This window comes from Trichosurus vulpecula, chromosome 3 (assembly GCF_011100635.1).
Source record: "Trichosurus vulpecula isolate mTriVul1 chromosome 3, mTriVul1.pri, whole genome shotgun sequence".
NCBI lineage: Eukaryota > Metazoa > Chordata > Mammalia > Diprotodontia > Phalangeridae > Trichosurus > Trichosurus vulpecula.
This window is the reverse complement of record NC_050575.1, coordinates 324,744,119-324,768,041: the sequence shown is the minus strand read 5'-3', so window position 1 is coordinate 324,768,041 and position 23,923 is coordinate 324,744,119. Positions and strand designations below refer to the sequence as shown.

At 36.9% G+C, this 23,923-nt stretch overlaps 1 protein-coding gene across 1 annotated transcript in view; it reads right to left on the bottom strand.

The window, feature by feature from the left end:
• The window catches only part of LOC118843765 (WD repeat containing planar cell polarity effector), a 397,160-nt gene that overhangs the window by 94,642 nt on the left and 278,595 nt on the right, over positions 1-23,923 (bottom strand). The window contains exon 15 of the mRNA XM_036751528.1: positions 7,784-7,886. Coding sequence (XP_036607423.1) covers positions 7,784-7,886 — 103 coding nt within the window. The remainder of the gene's footprint in view (positions 1-7,783; positions 7,887-23,923) is intronic.

Below are 23,923 nucleotides of genomic sequence, written 5' to 3'. Positions count from 1 at the left end.
TTTTTGACTATCTGCCAGAAGCTTTATAAAGAGTAGAAATGTTATTACAAATTCTGCATTTCACAAATCGTTTGCGGTGGAAGTTTGAATAATTGAACTCTTATGTCCACCTGTGCTATTTCTTACTCTGGCTACATGACTGACCCACCTCATTTTGGGGACGTACACATTGCATTTAGATGTTTCTTGTTGGTAACATTATACCCTAGTTAAACTCACTGTGCATCTCTCCATTGTCTTTGGATTACCTTAGATTATGATATTCAATGATTCAACATCAAATGGAATTGCTGAGAAAATAGCAGTTAATAAGTCGGGCATTTGCAGCATGTAGGAAATTGGAATCCTTGGAAAGAGTTGCATAGGTTTCCAAATATTCTCTTCTTATTTAGTTCTGAGTCCATTCATTTTTTCATCCATAGCACCTCAGATGTATCTATGCATCTCTATATTTACACATATATGTATTTATATGTGTGTATATGCATACATTTGATCAATGATGTCATTGCTATAAGAAACTCTTGGAAAGGAAACAAATACCTTTTACCAATGCTGATCAGTAACATATCTCCAACTTTGAAGTACTGAAACATTAAGTGACTTGACCATCACCATAGTTTGCATGTGTTAGAGGCAAGATAACAAACTAAATCTTCTTGATTCTAAGGCCAGCCTTCTATCCCATTCTACTATGCTGCCTATCCCAAGGCACACATAAAAATGCCAACAAACAATTAACTCAAAAGTCTGACCATGCATCGCAAATCATAATACAGTATTTTTCATTTACTTTGTCTTTCCAAGGTGGATACCTCGACTAATATCTTTTGAGTGACTATGGATTTCATTGAGGAAGAGGCCTTGTAGTAGTAATCTGAAGCTCAGTGTAATTAGTGCAGTGTTAACTGTGAGTCCCAAGACCCTCACTATCAATAGAATTCCATGGCTGAAAACTTATGTCTTCCTGTTTTGTGACTTACTTGATGTTAAAACTCAACACATCATTGAACAAAGCTGCCGTAGGACCTTATATGATTTCAATGTATATGTGGGAGACAACTTATTTGAGAGTCATTACAGCTGAGTTTTGGTTTTTCAGTTCAAATGTTAAGGGCTTTAAAAACTACAAACAATAGACAATGAGAGCTTACACATTCTGTTCTCATTAGTATAAAGATGCAATCTTCTGTAAAAAAACATCACTTACAAAAGCCTGCCTTTTTTCTTCTCATATTTTCTTTATAGATACATAGACCATAAAGATTTTATAGAGTTGAGGAAATAAAGTCATGAGTCAATAGTTGTTGATATCTCTTAGTTGCTTTTTTGTTGGTAAAAGTAATGTCTAGGATTTTTTCTGTTCTTTCAGAATCTTCTTGGAAGTATATTGTAATATATCCTTAATGCCTTTAAAAAATGTCGCCTTTGGGGGGCAGCTAGGTGGTGCAGTGAGTAGAGCTGTGGCCCTGAAGTTAGGAAGACCTGAGTTCAAATCTGACCTCAGATATCTGACATAATTACTACCTGTGTGACCTTGGGCAAGTCACTTAACCCCAATTCCCTTGTCTTCCCCCCTCCAAAAAATAAATAAATAAAATTTAAAAGATGTCACCTTTGGTATAGATTCTTCTGTATGTATTTGGTCAGGTTTGGCTGCTCTTCTCAACTTCTAATTCTCAAGTTTTACCGCCATCTCAAGCTTTACTCACCCATATAGCAAGTATAGTTTAAGGGAGAGATCACTGACTTTGGAGTCAGAAGAAGCCTGGGTCAGAATCCAACCTTAATTATATACTCTCTGGTGAGATCACAGGCAAGTCAATAATTTCTTGGAAATCCAATTTTCTCATCTATAAGTTAGGGATAATAATACATGTGATTTTCTGACTCAGGGTTATTATGAAAATCAAATAAGAAAATGTTCATCAAGTGCTTTGTGAACCTTAAAGCACTATATGAAATGCCAACTGCCATGACCATCATCATTGTTGGCCAGTGGGGAATACAGCTCCAGTATCATTGCTGATGAAAATGGATGACTATAAAATGGCAGCTGAGCCATTCCATTTCTTTTGTGTTTGTTGCTCTCTTTCAAATTTCATGAGCAAATACTCTCTGGGAGATCTGGCTTAGATGGTCTTCATACCAGGCTCACTTTCACTGCAAATGCTTTTCACAGTTTTGTAAGGCAATACTGGTCATAATCTTCCATCCTCCTCTTCAACTTGTAAATAAGCCTGTTTCACTTAGCTACAATGTCTTTCCTCTTGCAATGATACAAAGTGTCTGCTGCCAAAGGAACTTTTTAAGTACAGTAGAACCTCAGTTTACAGTAACCTGGTTTATGCATGCTTTGCTGGATGAGGAAAAATTTTTTGCAAAATTTGTCTTGCAGGACGAATAAAAATTTGAAGTAAGAACATCACGTTTGGACTTAAACGGCTAGTGAAGAGATGATGCTCAACTAGGGTAATGGTTTTTTTTGCTTTCATATGTCAAACAAAGGATGAACTGATGGATCTGCATGAGGAGCAACAGCGAGAGGCTGCAGAGGATATCTCATCTGAGGAGAAATCCCTCACGTCAAGTGAGATTAGGGAGGTTTATCAGATGTGGGAAGAAGTGCAAAACTTTGTTGAAAAACATCACCCAAATAAGGCTGTAGCAATGAGAGCCATGGATATTTTTAAGGATAATGCAACGTTACATTTCCATGACATTCTGAAAAAAACGTCAAAAACGTGTCATTAGAGCGATTCCTAGTGAGAAGCAAACATAAAGAAAAAAAATCTGTGAGTCAAAACATGAAAGTGATTCTAAAAAGCGAAAAATAAGTGAAGGCAGTGGTGTTGGTCTTACTTTTAGTGAAAGTAGCATAAGAGAGAACACTACCGACTTGAAATCACTTTCTCATGAAAGGAGATTCTCCTTCCAAGCAATAACCCTTCCTCCTCCTCCTTCCTCTCATCTACCTCACGCCAGTCACGACTCTTCTCAAAGGTAAAGTCAGAGTAATTTTTTTAATTTTCAGTTTACATTGTGTACTAATCATTGCTATTGTATTTCAGGTACATTAGGGACAAAAAACTTGCTTGAAATTATAAGTAGTTATTTTTATATGAATATTTTTGGGGATGTGGTACTGATCATCCAACTTTACATTATTTCCTACAGGAAAATTCGCTTTGCGATATGAACAAATTGCATAACAAACAGAATCTTGGAATGAATTAAATTCATAAACCGAGGTTCTACTGTACTTTCATTCCAATTATGGCAATTCTTTTGCATAAGTTAAATATTTCTCAGAAATGGTGAGTCAGAGATGATATTTTTACTTTTATCCATTTCCCATTTTTTTCATTGACAGGTTCCTTAAGAAGGTCTGGCTAGTGCTGTCATAACCATGGTGTATTTTCTTCTTTATGCTTTCTCTGAGTTTGCTAAGAGAAAGTCAATTGATGTTGATTTTTGCTCTTACCAACTAATTCCATTGCACACAGAGAGCTGATTTTAAAATGACTGCTATGTCAATAACTAGTCACTTCCTGACCATTAAGATATAGTCAACTACCACATTATGAAGGAAAATAACTTTTAAATATTTGAGAACAATGATTAATGCAATGACCAGTCAAGATTCTAGAAGACTGATGATTAAGGATGCCCTATTTTGGTAGAGGGGTGATAGACCAGAGGTATTAAATGAAACATACTTTGTCAAATGTGGCCAATCTCTGGGTTTGTTGTGCTTAACTGTAATTGTTTCAATGGAAGGCTGTATGTGTGTGTGTGTATGTATGTATGTACATATGTATGTACATATGTGAGGAGTATTGAGAAGTGGTGATAGTGATGTTAAAGAAGAAGGAAAAAAACTATCAATGACACAGTTAAAATGTACAGAAGTAGAGTGGAAGGAAGTTCTAAAAGTCCAACACAGACAAACAAGGCAGTGTTGGAGCTATCATGTTAAATTTCATCTGTACTTACAAAGATATTTATAGCACCTCTTTTTGTGGTGGCAAAAATCGGAAATTGGGAGGATGTCTATCAATTGGGGAATGGCTGAACAAGTTGTGGCACTATTGTGCTGTAAGAAATGGAAAAGGGGATGGTTTCATAAAAACCTGGTAAGGCTTCTAGTTTTTAAAATTAATTTATTTTTAATTTTCAACACTTTTATGACTTTGAGTTCTAAATTTTCCCCTTCTCCCTCCTCAAGAGAGCATGCAATTTGATAGAGGCTATACATGTACAATCATAATAACATATTTCCATATTAGTCATGTTGTAAAGAAGAATCAGAACCAAAGGGAAAATCCACAAGAAAGAAAAGAGAGAGAGAGAGAGAAAATAGTATGCTTCAATTTGCATTCTGAATATGAATAGCGTTTTCCATTATGAGTCTTTTGGAATTGTCTTAGATCATTGCATTGCTGAGAAGAGCTAAGTCTATCAAAGTTGGTCATTGTATGATGTTGCTGTTACTGTGTACAATGTTCTCCTGGTTCTGCTCACTTCACTCAGCATCAGTTCATAGAAGTCTTTCCAAGTTTTTCTTAAATCTACCTGTTCATCATTCCTTATGGAACAATAGTATTCCATTACATTCATATACCACAACTTGTTCAGCCATTCCCCATTTGATGGGAATCCCCTCAATTTCCAATTCTTGGCCACAACAAAAAGAGTTGCTGTAAATGTTTCTGTATATGTGGGTCCTTTTCCCATTTTTATGATCTCTTTGGGATACAGATGTAGAAATGACATTGCTGGATCCAAGAGTATGCACAGTTTTACAGTCCTTTGGGCATAGTTCCAAGCAAGAGAACATTGCACACAGTAATAATAATATGGTAACAATAATCAACTCTGAAAGACTTAGCTACTCTGATCAATATAATGATCCACAACAGTTCTAAAGCATGCTTGATGCAGACTGAAGTATATTTTTCACTTTATTTTTCTTGCTGTTTTTTGAAACATAGCTAATATGGAGATATGTTTTGTATGATTTAACACATATGGGTAGTATATTGCTTGCCTTCTCAATAGGTGGTGAAGAGCTGAAGGGAGGGAGAAAATTTGGAACTGAAAATAAAAAAAGAATGTTAAAAAACCCATAATACTTTAAGAAAAATCATATAAGTATCTAAACAAGATTAATGGTTTCATACAAATTTTTCAGGTTTTTTGTAAATGGAAATATTCATGTTTGTGTTTGATAATAACAAAAAATTTTAAAAAGGCAAATCAATTTCATTTTTGGGTGCAATAAGTGCTTGTCACTTTCACTTTCTTCTTGAAAAATATTCTTGATGTAAAGAAGGTATAAGGCTTCTGAGTATTTCATAAGGATATGGTCTGTTTCATTTGATTGATCTTGAACTATATTTTTCAACATAGGTTTGCCAAAATAAACACAGATTTAGATTGGATGGTCTAATAAGGTTCTTCAAAGAGTTTCTCTGTTTTATCTTGCAGAAAAGATGTTGGTACATAAACTATAATCACTTCGTGTTGGCATGCTTGTGTGATTTCATAATGAGCACTGCAAAGTGAGATGTCCAGGTATTTCCTGAAATGATGTTTTTCCCTTTGGGTGCATGATGAAAACATCTCCTTTATTTGTATCTTGGAAAAGAGCCTATGAGCCACTTACCTGAAACTTTTGTTTTCTGGTTTTATTTTGTGATGAGAATGTTAATTTGGACAGGCTTCAGTTTTTTCGTTAGAGTGGCAAGTTGTTCATTGGAGAAGATAAGCTCCTTGAGGGCAGGGATGTTTTATTTTTGTCTTTATATCTCCATCTCCTATCATAATGCCTTTCACACAGTAGTTGCTTAATAAAAGCTAATGCAATAAATGTCGAACAAAAATTGCCAATCAAGTAAATTATTCTTTTTGAATGGTTTAAAAGACTGATTCTTTCCATTCTATTTTTTGTCATTCCACCTTTGTAATTATGGAAGTAGGAGTTTTACAATATTAAAGGTTATTTAGTTATTTGTTTTAATGAGTTACCATGGCCAAAAAGTCAGCATCTAGGGATTTTAATGAGTCTCTCCACATTTAGGTAGGCTGGTGCTCATATAGAAGATATAGTGTTTTGCTGGGGCCATACCCAAAATTTCTTTAGCTTACTAGAATCTGTCATAACACGCATACTATTGGCATAACCTTTGGCTGCAGCACTCCTTCTAGGATACTCCCCACAAAGGGTATTTGTATCACAGGTTGGGTACCCTAAGGTAGCTGCCACTCTAAGATCCTAGGATACCGTGGATCTGTACTCCTAAAACTATACCTCATAATTTCCTTCTGGTGATCATCCTCTTAACAGGCATTTAATAGATACAATTAGTTCAAAGCAATGGCATTTACTAAGATATCATAGTAGCAACAAACCTTCCCCCATAAACCTGGAATGTACTTTCCACAGATACAGATTCCCTGGGAAGAGTTGGCACAAACTACAATGACAATGAAGCACAAATATGGGAAACACACCTTCATTCTCCTTGTGATAACCTCATGCTGCTCCCCTCTGAGCCCATCACCGTTTCTGGGTGGCTTGCTAAAGTGGACTCAGGGCTCTCAAGGTCCACTTGTCTGCAAAGCTCAACTCTCTATAGCTCTCTGGAGGTGGCTCTCTCCTCTGCTGCCAGAGGACTTCCTTCTTAGAGCTGCTTCCTGCCTCAAGTTGTTCTGCTTGACTCCCTCTTTGTATCAGTGGGAATCTGGAGAGTGTTCAACTCTCCTCCCTGCTGGATGTAGTACCAGTCTCCTACTGAATGAGTAGTTTTGCTTCCATGGTTGATTAGGCCTGAACCCTTGCTTCTCTCTGATACAGGTTCAAGAGTCACCTTCCACAAAGCTGCTCCAAGTATAACTGACTCCAGAGTTTAGCAAGATAGCTTTTTAAAAGCAACCCAAGGCATGGCCAATCTTCTATTAGCCAACGGCAAGCTGTGTTTCTAATTCTTTTAGGAAAAACTTCACATTTAATAAAGGGGTACTAAGGTGTTAATACCTTGTCATACATTAACACCTCATCATTACCTGCCCCCTTTATTTCCTGTTCTTACTATATATCCATCTTTACATTTAGTTTAATGCCTTTGATTATATCTTGAGATGAGGATAATTAGTTGGCCTGGGACTAACTTTTTCCCCCTTGCTGAGAAATTAGAGTCACCTTTACCTCTATGCCAAGGTGCAAAATGAAGGTAAATTGGACAAAACAGTGGGAAGCCCAAACAGAGTAACTGCAGAAATAATATTCAATTTCATTTGTGTCATTTAAAACAAAAGTTCTTTGATAAGGGAATTATGCACCCAATCCAGGCAGAAGCCTGGAGTTGTCCAAATGTGAACACTGTCATGTACATTAAAATGATTTTATTTCCATCAACTCTAAAATGAAGATTCACTCAAACTTGAAATATATTTACCTGAGCTCCCAAATATCTTAATATTATCACGATTGATGTTAATATGCAATATCTACCAAATCCCATTAATAAAACCAATTTTTTTGTTTTCTCTATTGTTACTGCAACAATCATTGCTTACTAATTAGCACCATTCCAACCTTTGTATCAAGGTTGTACTAGTGATAGAAGCTTAATTCTTTACCTAAATAAAGACGCTTTCTATTTTCCCCCCAAGAAACCAATTCAAATTAGCCAAGTGTCCTAGAAACCAGGCATAATAACAATACAAAGCAAGTATTGATTAAAACAAAAAAGGCTTTAAAAAAACTATTAATTCTTACCAACTCCAGTAGTTATTGATTCTGCATCAATGTCGTTAGCTCGTTTCTTTGCCACTTCAGCTAGCGCCAATTCACCCTTATCTATTGCAAAGTAATGGATGTCCTTTGGGAATAAAGCAAAATAAAAGATTAATTTAAAATGAATCTTGAGTAGATAACAAAAGAGATTAGAAAAGGGAAAAAAACTTGTTTAGGCCATAGAACAGAAAGGACTGATGATTGTATTGTTATATTTTGATTTTCTCAGTCTTTTTCAGTGCAATGTTTTGGTTCTTTCAACTATAGCCATCAGATATATTAATTAAAGAAAAGGCAGCTATTTTAATAATTTATTTCAGACCTCTGGGTTGGGAATAAACTTTTAATCAAATATTTTACAGACACCTTTTTCAAGAAATCAAATGCTCAAGTGTACTAGTTTCTTTGGGGAGTTCTTATCAACATCTGAAAATGATTTTTTTAGTGGAATGGTACACCATATTGAATGACAAAATCGAAAAGTTGGAAGGAATCTTTGTGGTTAAATAGTTCAGCTTCACATCCAATTTGCAACATCTGTGGCATGTGCTCATCCAGCCTCTAACTTGAACCCTTCCAGTGTCAGGGAGCTCATTTTCTAAGGAGGCATTCTGTTCCCTTGTTGGAAAGCTCTGGTTGTTGGAAACTATATTCTGCTGGCTTCAGTAGCCATCACACTAGATACTTATTTCTGACCTCTATCAAGAGGAGAATTTAAAAGGATGTGAAAATGGCCTGGGGACAGAATAAAGTATATTATGTAAATACATAAATTAGAAAGTAAAGCTGGCTAATCACTGGTCTCCTTCAACAGACTTTTCCCCCACCACTGATACTCTACCTGGATTTATTTCTCAAAGTTTAGCCTACCCCCACACTCTGATGCTCTCTTTCCATCTAAGTGATTTCAAAACTGCAGCTACCTAAGTACAAACCCCATTCACCAACCCACTTGCCCTCTCCCTTACTTCTATCCCCTCCTCAACCGAACCCTCTCCCAACATGCCCCACTGCAGATGTACCTACCCCTTCCACTGTGCTTCCTGGAATGCCTGTCTCATAATTTACACATTGCCTTTCAACATAATAAACCCCTCCCTTTCTCACTCCTTTCATCTTCTGACATTCCCTGAGAAATGGCTCTCTCATGATGTGTCTGTAGCCACCATTTCTAGTACTGGTTGCACTTCCACTCATATCCCTTAATTCACTGGTTGTGGAAGGAGAGCTGCAATATGTTTTTCTCCCCATTTTCACTTCCAGGCTCTATCTTTACAATCACCACTCTACCAACTCCCTCCCTTTGAGGTTCAAGATACTCAAATTTATCCTGGTGGCTGTTGTCTATCAACCTCCTCCCCGCAACACACACACTAAGGACATTTTCCTTCTTTCCTCAATGAGTTTAGTATCGAGATGACAATCTTTTTCTCTGCCCCAACTCCTGCCCTCATATGAGGGGACTTCAGCATTCATACCGATGCTCCCTCAAATACCTTAACTTCTCAGTTCCTCATCTATTAATTTCCATGATCTATGAATCCCTGCCTCAGCCACATACAGAAAAGTTCTTACTCTTTTTTTGAGATTTTTTATTTTTAGTTTATAATACTCAGTTCCACATAATTTTGAGTTCCAGATTTTTTCCCCCCCTCCCCCACTCCTTTCCCCAAGATGGCATGGAATCCGCTATATCTTCTCCATATAACTTTGCATTGAACTTATTTACACAATAGTCAAGTTGTAAAGAAGAATTATGACCAATGGAATGAATCATGAGAAAGAAGAAACAAAACAAAAAAAACTAAAAATAAAAAACAAAAACAAAACGGAAAAAAAGGTGAGCATAAAGTATGCCTCAATCTGCATTCAGAATCATTGTTCTTTCTCTGGATGTAGACAGCTCTCTCCATCATGAGTCATTTGGAGTTGTCTTTGAACCTTGTATTGCTGGGTACAGCGAAGTCTATCAGGGTTAGTCATCACAGAATCCATATATCTGTGGTTGTGTATAATGTTTTCCTGGTTCTACTCTGCTCACTCAGCATTATATTGTGTAGGTTTTTCCAGGTTATTATGAAGTCTGTATCATCCCCATTTCTTACAGCACAATAGTATTCCATTACCTTCATATACCACAACTTGTTCAGCCATTCCCCAATTGATGGGCATCCCCTTGATTTCCAATTCTTTGCTACTACAAAAAGAGGTGCTATAAATATTTTTGTACATATGGGTCCCTTTCCCACTTGTGTGATCTCTTTGGGATATAACCCTGGAAGTGGTATTGCTGGGTCAAAGGGTATGCACATTTTAATAGCCCTTTGGGTATAATTCCAAATTGTTCTCCAGAATGGCTGCATCAGTTCCCAACTCCACCAGCAATGTAACAATGTTTCAATTTTTCCACATCCTCTCCAGCATTGATCATTTTCCTGTTTTGTCATTTTAGCCAAGCTGACAGGAGAGATGTGGTACCTAAGAGTTGTTTTGATTTGCATTTCTCTAATCAGTAGTGATTTAGAGCATTTTTTCATATGCCTATAGATATCTTTAATTTCTTCCTCTGAAAACTGCCTGTTCATATCCTTTGACCATTTCTCAATTGGGGAATGACTTGCATTCCTATAAATTTGTCTCAGTTCCCTGTATATTTTAGAGATGAGGCCTTTGACAGAGACACTAGTTGTAAAGATTTTCTCCCAATTTTCTGCTTCCCTCCTAATCTTTGTTGCATTGGCTTTTTTATACAAAAACATTTCAATTTAACATAATCAAAATTACCTATTTTGCATTTTGTAATGCTCTCTGTCTCTTGCTGTGTCATGAATTCTTTGCTTTTCCATAAATCTGATAAGTAAACTATTCCTTGCCCTCCCAAATTGCTTATAGTATCAGCTTTATTCCTAAATCATGAACCCATTTTTACTTTATTTTGGTATATGGTGTAAGATATTGGTCTATGCCCAGTTTCTGCCCTACCATTTTCCAATTTTCCCAGCAGTTTTTGTGAAATAGTGAATTCTTAGCCAAGAAGCTGGATTCTTTGGGTTTATCAAATAGTAGGTTGTTATAGCCATTGACTACTACGTCTTCTGTACCTATCTTATTCCACTGATCGACAACTCTGTTTCTTAGCCAGTACCAGGTAGTTTTGATGACTGCTGCTTTATAGTACAGTTTAATATCTGGTATGGCTAGGCCACCTTCCCTAACATTTCTTTTCATTAATTCCCCAGATATTCTAGACCTCTTGTTCTTCCAGATGAATTTTGTTATTATTTTATCCAGCTCTGTAAAATAATTTTTGGTAGTTTGATGGATATGGCACTGAATAGATAAATTAATTTAGGTAAAATTGTCATTTTTATTATATTAGCTCAGCCTAACTATGAGCAACTGATATTTTTCCATTTATTTAGATCTGACTTTATTCATGTGAAAAATGTTTCATAATTATGTGCATACAGGCCCTGGGTTTGTCTTGGCAGATATACTCCCAAATATTTTGTAGTGTCTACAGTAACTTTGAATGGAATTTCTCATTCTATCTCTTGCTGTTGGGCTTTGTTAGCACTGTATAGGAATGCGGAGGATTTATGTGGGTTTATTTTATATCCTGCAACTTTGCTAAAGTTGTTTACTATTTCAAGTAGTTTTTTACTTGATTCTCTAAGTAAATCATCATCTGCAAAAAGCGATAATTTAGTTTCTTCTTTGCCTATTCTAATTCCTTCAATTTCTTTTTCTTCTCATCGCTACAGCTAACATTTCTAGTAGCAAATTGAATAGTAGGGGTGATAATGGACATCCTTGTTTCACCCCTGATCTTATTGGGAATGTATCTAGCTTATCTCCATTACAAATAATGCTTGTTGATGGTTTTAGGTAGATGCTATTTATAATTTTAAGGAAGGCTCCATTTATTCCTATACTTTCTAGTGTTTTTAATAGGAATGGGTGTTGTATTTTGTCAAAGGCTTTTTCTGCATCTATTGAGAGGATCATATGCTTTCTGTTAGTTTTGTTGTTGATATGATCAATTATGCTGATATTTTTCCTAATATTGAACCAGCCTTGCATTCCTGGAATAAATCCTACTGGGTCATAGTGTATTACTCTCCTAATAAGTTGCTGCAATCTTTTTGCTAATATTTTATTTAACATTTTTGCATCAATATTCACGAGGGAAATTAGTATATAATTTTCTTTCTCTGTTTTGGCTCTTCCTGGTTTGGGTATTAGTACCATATTTGTGTCATAAAAAGAATTTGGTAGGACTCCTTCTTCACCTATTTTCCCAAATAGTCTATAAAGTATAGGAATTAATTGTTCTTTAAATGTTTGATAAAATTCACATGTAAAACCATTTACCCTGGAGATTTTTTCCTAGGGAGTTCATTGATGGCTTGCTCAATTTCTTTTTCTGAGATGGGGTTATTTAGGAATTTTATTTCCTCTTCTGTTAACCTGGGCAATTTATATTTTTGTAGATATTCATCCATATCCCTAAGGATATCAAATTTATGGCTATACAATTTGGCAAAATAATTCCTAATTATTGTTTTGATTTCCTCTTCATTGGAGGTGAATTCACCCTTTTCATTTTTGATACTGGTAATTTGATTTTCTTTCTTTTTTTAAATCAAATTGACCAAAGGTTTATCAATTTTATTATTTTTTTCATAAAACCAGCTCTCGGTTTTATTTATTAATTCAATAGTTTTCTTGATTTCAATTTTATTAATCTCTCCTTTGATTTTCAGTATTTCTAATTTGGTATTTAATTGGGGATTTTCAATTTGTTCTTTTTCTAGCTTTTTCAGTTATGTGCCCAATTCATTGATCTCTTTTTTCTCTATTTTATTCATGTAAGCATTTAGAGATATAAAACTTCCCCTAAGAACTGCTTTTGCTGCATCCCATAAGTTTTCGTATGTTGTCTCATTATTGTCATTCTCTTGCATGAAGTTATTAATTGTTTCTATGATTTCTTCTTTGGCCCACTCATTCTTTAGAATTAGATTACTTAGTTTCCAATTAATTTTTAGCTTATTTTTCCATGGTTCTTTATCAAAATAATTTTTATTGCGTCATCATCTGAAAAGTATGCTTTGACTACTTCTGCCTTTCTGCACTGGATTGTGAGGTTTTTATGCCCTAGTACATGGTCAATTTTTGAGTATGTGCCATGTACCACTGAGAAAAAAGTATATTCCGTTTTAACCCCATTCAGTTTTCTCCAGAGGTCTATCATATCTGCCTTTTCTAAAATTCTGTTTACCTCCTTAACTTCTTTCTTGTTTATTTTGCAGTTAGATTTATCAAGTTCAGAGAGGGGGAGGTTGAGGTCTCCCATTGTTATAGTTTTGCTGTCTATTTCTTCCTGTAACTCCCTTAACCTCTCCTCTAAGAATCTGCATGCCATACCACTTGGTGCATATATGTTAAACAATGATATTGCTTCATTGTTTATGGTGCCTTTTAGCAGGATGTAGTGTCCTTCCTTATCTCTTTTAATTAAATCTATCTTTACTTTTGTTTTGTCTGAGATTAGGATTGCTATTCCTGCTTTTTGTTTTTTACTTTAGCTGAAGTGCGATATATTTTACTCCAGCCTTTTACCTTTACCCTGTGTGTATCCCCCTGTTTCAAATGTGTTTCTTGTAAACAGCATATTGTAGGATTATGGTTTTTAATCCATTCTGCTATCTGCTTCGTTTGTATGGGAGAGTTCATCCCATTCACAGTTAGCATTACTATCTGTGTCTTTTTCTCCATCCTATTTCCCCCCCCATTATGCTTTTATTTCTCCCTTTCCCCTTCTACTCCTCAACAAAGTTTTGCTTTTGACTGCCACTCCCTCAGTTTACCCTCCCTCTTGATTCCCCTCCCTTATCTTACAGTTTTCCACTTGCTACTTCTTCCCTCCCTTCTGACAACCCCCCTCCCTTTTTCCCCCTTTCCCCTCCTACTGCGTGTGGGACAAGTGAGATTTCTATACTTATCAGAGTATGTTATTCCCTTCTTGAACCAAATCTGATGAGAGTAAAACTCAAATACTGCTCTTCTCCCTCCCTTCTTTCCCTCTACTATAATGTGTTTTTGCGCCTCTTCATTTGATGTAATTTACCCTTTTCTACTACCTCCTTACCTGTTCTCCCAGAACCCTCCCTTTACATCTCTTAATTATGTTTTTTATCCTTATATCAGTTACTTTATACAGACATCAACCGTCTATGTGTATACCTTTCAATTGTCATAATAATTGTGCTATTCTCAAGATTGATATACACACACACACACACACATATAGCATACAAAAGATGATATAATCCTATATAAAGATGTAAATATTTTTTTCCTTATTGATTAATAAGGTTTGTGGGGGGTTTTTCTTCCTGTTTACCTTTTTATGTCTCTCTTCAGTTTGGTATTTGAAGTTCAAATTTTCCATTGAGTTCTGGCCTTTTCATCAGGAAGGTCTGGAATTCCCTTATTTTGTTGAATGTCCATCTCCTTGCCTGAAAAATTATGCTCAATTTTGCTGGGTAGTTGATCCTTGGTTGTAGTCCCAGCTCCTTTGCCCTTCGGAATATCATATTCCAATTTCTCCTCTCATATAATGTAGAAGCTGGAAGATTTGCATGATCCTGACTATAGTTCCACAATATTTGAATTGTTTCTTTTTGGCTGCTTGCAGTATTTTCTCCTTGACTTTGTAATTCTGAAATTTGGCTATAACATTTCTTGGAGTTTTCAATTTGGGATCTCTTTCAGGGGGTTATTGGTGGATTCTTTCAATGATTATTTTACCCTCTGGTTCTAGGACCTCTGGGCAGTTATCATTGATAATTTCTTTGAAGATACTATCAAGGCTCTTTTTTTCTTTTTTTTTCAAAATTATTTTTTAATTAATATATTTAGTTTTCAGCATTGATTTTCACAAGAGTTTGAATTACAAATTTTCTCCCCATTTCTACCCTTCCCACTCCAAGATGGCATATATTCTAGTTACCCTGTTCCCCACTCAGCCCTCCCTTCTGTCACCCCACTGCCCTCTCATCTGCTTTTCCCTTTCTTTCTTGTAGGGCAAGACAAATTTCCACGCCCCATTGCCTGTGTATCTTATTTTCTAGTTGCATGCAAAAACTTTTATTTTTGTTTTTGAACATCTGTTTTTAAAACTTTGAGTTCCAAATTCTCTCCCCTCTTCCCCTCCCACTCACCCTCCCTAAGAAGTCAAGCAATTCAACATAGGCCACATGCGTATCATTATGTATAACCCTTCCACAATACTCATGTTGTGAAAGACTCACTATATTTTGCTCCTTCCTAACCTATCCCCCTTTATTGAATTTTCTCCCTTGACCCTGTCCCCTTTCGAAAGTGTTTTTGATTACCTCCACCCCCATCTGCCCTCCTATCATCCCCCCCTTTTTCTCCCCTTCTTCCTCCTTTTTTCTGTGGGGTAAGTTACCCAATTGAATATGTATGGTATTCCCTCCTCAGGTCAAATCTGATGAGAGCAAGATTCACTCATTCCCCCTCACCTGCCTTCTCTTCCCTTCCTACAGAACTGCTTTTTCTTGCCACTTTTATGTGAGATAATTTACCCCATTCTATCTCTCCCTATTTCTCTCTCAATATATTCCTCTCTCATCCCTTAATTTGATTTTATTTCTTTTAGATATCTTCTCTTCATCTTCAACTCACCCTGTGCCTGCTCTCTCTCTCTCTCTCTCTCTCTCTCTCTCTCTCTCTCTCTCTCTCTCTCTCTCTCTATATATATATATATATATACATATATATATATATATATATGTATATATATATATATATATATATATATATATATGTGAATATTCCCTTCAGCTACCCTAATACTGAGGTCTCATGAATCATATACATCATCTTTCCATGTAGGAATGTAAACAAAACAGTTCAACTTTAATAAGTCCCTTGCAATTTCTTTTTCTTGATTACCTTTTCATGCTTCTCTTGATTCTTGTGTTTGAAAGTCAAATTTTCTATTCAGCTCTGGTCTTTTCACTGAGAAAGCTTGAAAGTCCTCTATTTTATTGAAAGTCCATATTTTGCCTTGAAGCATGATACTCAGTTTTGCTGGGTAGGTGATTCTTGGTTTTAATCCTAGCTCCATTGACCTCTGGAATATTGTACTCCAAGCCCTTCGATCTCTCAATGTAGAAGCTGCTAGATCCTGGGTTATTCTGATTGTGTTTCCACAATACTCAAATTGTTTCTTTCTGGCTGCTTGCGGTACTTTCTCCTTGATCTGGGAGCTCTGGAATTTGGTGACAATATTCCTCGGAGATTTCTTTTTGGGATCTATTTGAAGAGGCGATTGGTGGATTCTTTCAATTTCTATTTTTCCCTGTGGCTCTAGAACATCAGGGCAGTTCTCCTTGATAATTTCTTGAAAGATGATATCCAGGCTCTTTTTTTGATCATGGCTTTCAGGTAGTCCAATAATTCTTAAGTTATTTCTCCTGGATCTATTTTCCAGGTCAGTGGTTTTTCCAATGAGATATTTCACATTTTCTTCTATTTTTCATTCTTTACATTTTGTTTTACTACTTCTTGATGCCTCATAGAGTCATTAGCTTCCACTTGCTTAATTCTAATTTTTAATGACTTGCTGTCTTCATTTTGCTTTTGAGTCTCCTTTTCTATTTGGTTTATTTTACCTTCCAGGGTGTCATTTTCTCTATTTAGATTCTGATTCTCCATAGCCATTTCGCTGATCTTATTTTTTAAAGACTTGATTTCTTCAGTGGTTTTTTTCCATTTTTTCTTTTACCTCCCTAATTTGGTTTTTAAAATTCTCCTTTAACCCTTCCAGTAATGCTTTTGGTGCTTGAGACCAGTTCACATTCCCTTTTGAGGTATCAGATGTGGGTATAGTGTCAATGCTATCCTCTTCTGAATTGGTATTTTGATCATTCCTGTCTCTATAAAAAGAATCAATGGTCCTCAGTTTTTTTGTGTTCTTCTTCATGTTGGTTAGCTTTTTCCTGGCTTTACAGTGGATTTCTGTTTTTGGGGCTCAGGGATCTTTGTCCCAGATTCCTTGTTCTGGGGATTCTGAGTCTAGTTACTGGCTTTGTGTATTATAGCCTTCAGTTTCCTGAGGTGTGGGAGAAGGATCTGGCTGCCTGAAGTCTCCTTTTCCCCTGGGGCTTCTCTCCAGTACTGTTGCTCTTCAGCAATGGTCTCAGCTGTTTGTTGTCTGTGCTGGTATCTGCCACTTCCCTTGGCTGTGTAAAGGTATGTCTGGGCTCCTGGTGTTGACCCCTGCTAGCTCTACCCCTCTGGGACTCAGGAACTCCCACTGCTCGGCCACTGAAGCCCCACTTCTGTCTCCTCTATTCCAGTGTTTTTCCCAAGGAATTCTCTGGGTCAGGGAGGGAGGGATTAGAGCCACTTACTCGGCCATTATGTCTCCTAGAAGTTCAAGAAGGCACGTTTCAAACCTTTGGGCTGCAAGCTTCAGTAGTAGATGTCTCATGGCCAGAGGCATTGCGCTGCTGCCTCGTCACTTCGACAGACTCCCATCCTGTGTTGAGAGGCCTGCGGATCTCTGCCGGTTTTGGGTGCCCAGCTTTCTCCTAGCCTGGATTGTTGGCTGGTTTCCACAGCTGCTTTAGCTTTGGTGCTGTCTGGTGCAGTTCTGCACACCACCGAGTGCTCTTCCAGCCTACAGATCTGTCCTGTCAACCTTTTGGACACTCCTGGCTTGTAAATTTGCCCCACTCAGACTGCTAGCAGCTCCTAACACTCTCAAATCTGCTCGGATTCACTTTTTTAGAGGTATCTGACAGCACTTGTGAGACAGCTCCAGTAAGACACTGCTTTCACATGGCCGTCTTGGCTCTGCCCCCCAAAAAGTTCTTACTCTTGATCCTTCCATAACATAAATGTTCCACTTCTATGTTCATGAACTCCATGCCATTTTCTGATTATAATTTTTTAATCACTCCATCTTTCCCTCTGCCAAATGGTGCCTAACACTGTTCTTCATCAATACTTTCACCTTTATGACCAGTCCCCCCTGCCATGGTTTCCCTAGGATGTGAAGAAAGTTAGATGTTGAGAGACACAACACATGGTATTGAGAGATACTCTCAGGGAAGTGAGTCTAAGACTAGGTAGAAGATAGGCCCAGCTACAGCAGTCTCCCAGTCTCCATGCAGCTGTATTTCAATGCATCACCTTGATCCCTTGAGGGTCACAGATTTTATCCAACCCTGGTGATCTGAGAGAGTTGAGAACAACAGGCAGCAATGGTCATGGAAGGGGCACAAATCAGCACTGAGGCTATTGGAGGGAAAAGACTGATAGTAAGAAAGACAAGAATACAACAGAAAAATCAGCAATGACTGATAGATAAAAGCAGACAGAAGAGGAGAAATTAAGGATGAATGGAAGAAAAGTGCCATCTTGAAGAACAAGGACCTTAGAAAGAGACGGAAAGTGAGTCAATATCCCCTAAAAATTTCTAATGATTTTTTAAAAATTTATTTTAAACTTAAATACTAAAACTTAAATACACAATAAGAAAAAGAAACATATTATAGACTTAAATATCAAAATCTGAATACAAAATAAGAAAAGAAAAAAAAAAGCATTGCCATGTACACAGCAGAACATAAGAGAGGATTCAAAATATACAGCTATAAATTTCCATTTCAAGAAAGCCTATATAATAAATACCATACATTGTGTTGAGACCTTTCCATCTTTTCTTTGCTTCCCTGTAAGTTTTCTTTTGTTCCTTGCTGTGCACTTTTTATTTTTTTCCTTCCCCCACCCCACCTCCTCCCCATCCCCTAAGTAGGAATTAAGTGTGAATGTGTGTGTACATGTATGTACACATAGACATATACACACACACACACACATATATATGTACACTTACATTTGCATACATTTGCTTAGATATCTATAATTATACTCATATATAGACATATACATTCGTATGCACCTATGTAAGACCACACTATACCTGTTTGTCCTCTGTTTCTCCGAAGGTTGATAACATCTTCCTTCATAGGTCCAAGTCTTCCACTACTTTTCTAAGTACCCCAACTCATCATTTCCTATACCACAGCAATATTCCAACCTTATGCCATCTAATTATTTTAAACAGTCTAAAACAATATTAATATGGCTGACATATAGTTTAATTTCCCTATTTTTCTCTTTTGATTAAATCTGTTTTAGCGTTAACTTTGTCTTAGATCATGATTACTACTCCTGCTTTTTTTCTCTAAGAAATTTTACTCCTGGTCATGGTGGGGCAGAGCCAAGATGGCAGCTGGAAAACAGGGACTTGCCTAAAGCTCTCCTGCAGGACCTTCCAAACACCTATAAAAATGGCTCTGAACAAATTCTAGAATGGCAGAACCCACGAAATAGCAGAGGGAAGCAGGGCTCCAGCTCAGGACAGCCTGGATGGTCACTGGGTAAGGTCTATCGCACATGGAGCTGGGAGTAGAGCCCAGCATGAGCCATGCCTGGACCAACCAGACCAGGAGCTGGGATGAACAGGCCCCAGTGCCCTGAATCAGTGAGCTGTGGCAGTTCCCAGACTTCTCAACCCACAAACACCAAAGACAACAGAGAAGGTTAGTGGGAAAAGTTGCGGGGACAGAGTGAAAGGAGTTTGCGGTTTGGTCACTGCCTCAGGGGCAGTGGAAGTGGTGCAGCTCTGAGGACAGAACTACAGCTGCAGTTGCTTCCAGCCCCAGGCCCACCTGGTGGGAGGAATTAAGTGGTGGAACACAGCAAGAGTGCAGAGGCTGCTTAGATCTGAGTCACTATCTAGGCTGGTGGTTCTTGGGGGAGGAGTAGTGCTGGTGTGGCAGAGCTTGCTGTGTAGAAATAGCTCTGAAAACAACAGCACAGGCCCTCAAGCTTGGGACAAAGTACTCTATACCGTACAAGCAGACATACTCCGATGAAAAACTCAAGGGTCAAGTAGTTGGCTGGGAACATTGCGAGGCAGCGAAAATGGACTCAGATTCAGACTCAGACTTTGGAATCTTTCTTTGGTGACAAAGAAGACCAAAACATACAGCCAGAAGAAGTCAAAAAAGTCAAAGAGCCTTCATGAAAAGCCTCCAAGACAAATATGAACTGGTCTCAGGCCATGGAAGAACTCAAAAAGGATTTGGAAAAGCAAGTTAGAGAAATAGAGGAAAAACTGGGAAGAGAAATTGGAGTGATGCGAGAAAACCACCAAAAATAAGTCAATGACTTGCTAAAGGAGAACCAAAAAAATACTGAAGAAAATAACACTTTAAAAAATAGACTAACTCAAATGGCAAAAAGAGCTCCAAAAAGCCAATGAGGAAAAGAATGCCTTGAAAGGCAGAATTAGCCAAATGGAAAAGGAGGTCCAAAAGACCACTGAAGAAAATACTACCTTAAAAATTAGATTGGAGCAAGTGGAATCTAGTGACTTTATGAGAAATCAAGATATTATAAAACAGAACCAAAAGAATGAAAAAATGGAAGACAATGTGAAATATCTCATTGGAAAAACTGCTCACCTGGAAAACAGATCCAGGAGAGATAATTTAAAAATTATTGGACTACCTGAAAGACATGATCAAAAGAAGAGCCTAGATATCATCTTTCAAGAAATTATCAAGGAGAACTGCCTTGATATTCTAGAGCCAGAGGGTAAAATAGAAATTGAAAGAATCCACCAATCACCTACTCAAAAAGGTCCCAAAAAGAAAACTCCTAGGAATATTGTCACCAAATTCCAGAGCTCCCAGATCAAGGAGAAAATACTGCAAGCAGCCAGAAAAAAAACAATTTGAGTATCGTGGAAACACAATCAGGATAACACAAGATCTAGCAGCTTCTACATTAAGGGATCCAAAGGCTTGGAGTATGATATTTAGGAGGTCAATGGAGCTAGGATTAAAACTAAGAATCACCTACCCAGCAAAACTGAGTATCATGCTCCAAGGCAAAATATGGATTTTCAATAAAATAGAGGACTTTCAAGCTTTCTCAGTGAAAAGACAAGAGCTGCATAGAAAATTTGACTTTCAAACATAACAATCAAGAGAAGCATGAAAAGGTAAACAAGAAAGAGAAATCATAAGGGACTTACTAAAGTTGAACTGTTTTGTTTACATTCCTACATGGAAAGATGATGTGTGTAATTCATGAGACCTCAATATTGGGTAGCTGAAGGGAATGTATGTATGTGTGTGTGTGTATACACACACACACACACACAGAGGGCACAGGGTGAGTTGAATATGAAGGGATGATATCTAAAAGAAATCAAATTAAAGGATGAGAGAGGAATATATTGAGAGAGGGAGAAAGGGAGAGAGAGAATGGGGTAAATTATCTCACATAAAAATGGCAAGAAAAAGCATTTCTGTAGGAAGGGAAGAGGGGGCAGGTGAGGGGGAATGAGTGAATCTTGCTCTCATCAGATTTGACCTGAGGAGGGAATAACATACATACCCAGTTGGGTGTCTTACCCCACAGGAAAGAAGGAGGAAGGAGATAAAAAGGGGGATGACAGAAGGAAGGGCAGATATGGGGAGGAGGTAATCAAAAGCAAACAGTTTTGAAAAGGGGCAGGCTCAAGGAACAAAACTGAATAAAAGGGAATAGGATAGGAAGGAGGAAAATATAGTTAGTCTTTCACAACATGAGTATTGTGGAAGGGTTTTGCATAATTATATGAATGTGGCCTATGTCAAAGTACTTGCCTTCTTAGGGAGGGTGGGTGGGGAGGGAAGAGGAGAGAGAATTTGGAATTCAAAGTTTTAAAAAGCAGATGTTCAAAAAAAATTTTTTTGCATGCAACTAGGAAATAAGATATACAGGCAATGGGGCATAGAAATCTACAAGAAAGTAAGGGAAAAGGGGAAGGGGGGAGGGGGGTGACAGAAGGGAGGGCTGACTGGGGAATGGGGCAACCAGAATATATGCCATCTTGGAGTGGGATGGAGGGTAGAAATGGGGAGAAAATTTGTAATTCAAACTCTTGTGAAAATCAATGCTGAAAACCAAAAATATTAAATAAATAAATAATGATTTTTAAAAAAGAAAAAAAAAAGAAATTCTACTGCTGATCTTTATTTTATGTTTGTGTATCTCTCCTATTTCCTATCCCTCTTTACTCCTCTTACTTTACTTCTACTTGCTACCTTGCCCTCCTATTACTTAACCTCCCCCCCAAGATCCATCCTTTATCATCTCCCATTCTAAAATCCCTTCCTTAGCCTTTTATTTCTTTCTGAATTTAGAAGACTTTTATGCATATATGTATATGTGTATATATATATGTATATATATGTGTATATATATATATGTATATAGTTCTCCTGCTTTTGCTCCCTTCATTCTGCATCAATTCACACAAGTCTTCCCACATTTCTTTGAAACCACCCCCTTCATAATTTCTTACAGACCAATAGCATCACATTAATATACCATGCTTGTTCAGTCATTCCTCCAATTGATGGGTACCCATTCAGTTCCAATTTTTTCCATCATAAAAAAGCTTTTATAAATACATTTGTACATTGTTAGAGTTTGTCCTGCTTAGGACTAATCCCTCCTTTTAATCTACTCTCCCTCTTTATTCTCTACTTCCTTCTTCTCTTTCCTATCCAACTATGTGGATCTTTGATCAGTTCACATGAGAGAAAAATTCAAGTGTCACTCACTCCCCCCCCACCCCGACTCATACTCCAATCCTTTCACCTGCTTTATATAAACTTTTACTTTCACAAGGTTGAGCTGAGCTGTAGCTGCTACTACACCTTCATTTCTGAATACATCCTTTCCTCCATCTCAACTGAGAGTCATCCCTTGAAACAAAGAATAAAAAGGATAAAAAAAGCAGCTCAGCAAAACCAACTTATGATCCACCCAAATCTGACAATATAGTCAATGTTTCACACCTGTCATCCCCTGTCTCTGCACATAAGAGAGGAATTTATCAACTCTTTCTTCTTTGGGCCCAACTTGATCTTTAAAATTACCCAACATTCAATTTGGTTATCATTCTTTGCATTTACACTGTTGTCAACATTGGGTATTTTGCTCAGCTTATTTCACTCTTTATCAATTCACAGACATCTTCTCACATTTCTCTGAATTCATGTACACAATTTGTATAGTATTTCCCCAACTAATGCACAATTAATTACTTTGTTTCTGGTTCTTGGCTGTCACAAAAAGTGCTACTGTGAGTAGTTTGGTGTATGTTAGACTTTTCCATGTTTCATGGCATGGAAAGAGTGACATCTATCAGTAACTTTATCAGGAACCATAACAGTAGGTTCTATTACATGGCTGGAAATTTACCATATATGCCCTTAAGCTTTTTAAAAAGGTAATGAAACCATCCTTGGGATTCAATTGGTTCAGAAGACCAAGGCTTGAGCCATTGACATAACTTTCCAGTCATTAAAGGTTTAAAAGCCTAACACTTAAGAAGCTAGGGTTCCTCAAGTTTGATGGACTTTCCATTATTCTGTGAGTCAATACACTTTCTGACTGGTAGCACAAAATGGCTCTAAACACCAAGCTTCTGTGTAGCAAGCAATAATTGCTATTTAAAAATTTGGTAGACTGTAACTATAAATCCATCTTGCCCAGAGATTTTCCCCCCTTATGTAGTTCCTTTTATAAGTAGTTCTTTTTCCTAGACACTGTTTTTAAGATCTCTATTTCATTTTCTGTTAATTCAGGTACTTTATTTCATTTTTTATCTCTATATTTATCTATATTTTGTCTATTTTTTAAAAAATTAGTTCTGTTAGCATATAATTGTATATAGTTGGTTTTGAAAATTATTTTTATTTTATCTATGCTTTTGTGATTTCATTTTGTTAATTTTTTTTATTTTGCTAATTTGATTTTATCCCTTTTCCTTTTTAACCAGACTTCTCATTTTTTAATCCAACTCTAATTAATCTGCCTTATCAAAAATTATTTTAATTTACTTAAATTGTCAATCTAGCTACCTAATTATTTATTTCTCTTATCATTACCTGGTCAGTTAAGCAAATTGTTCAAAATCTTTGATTCCTGCCTGGGCCTATTACAAATATA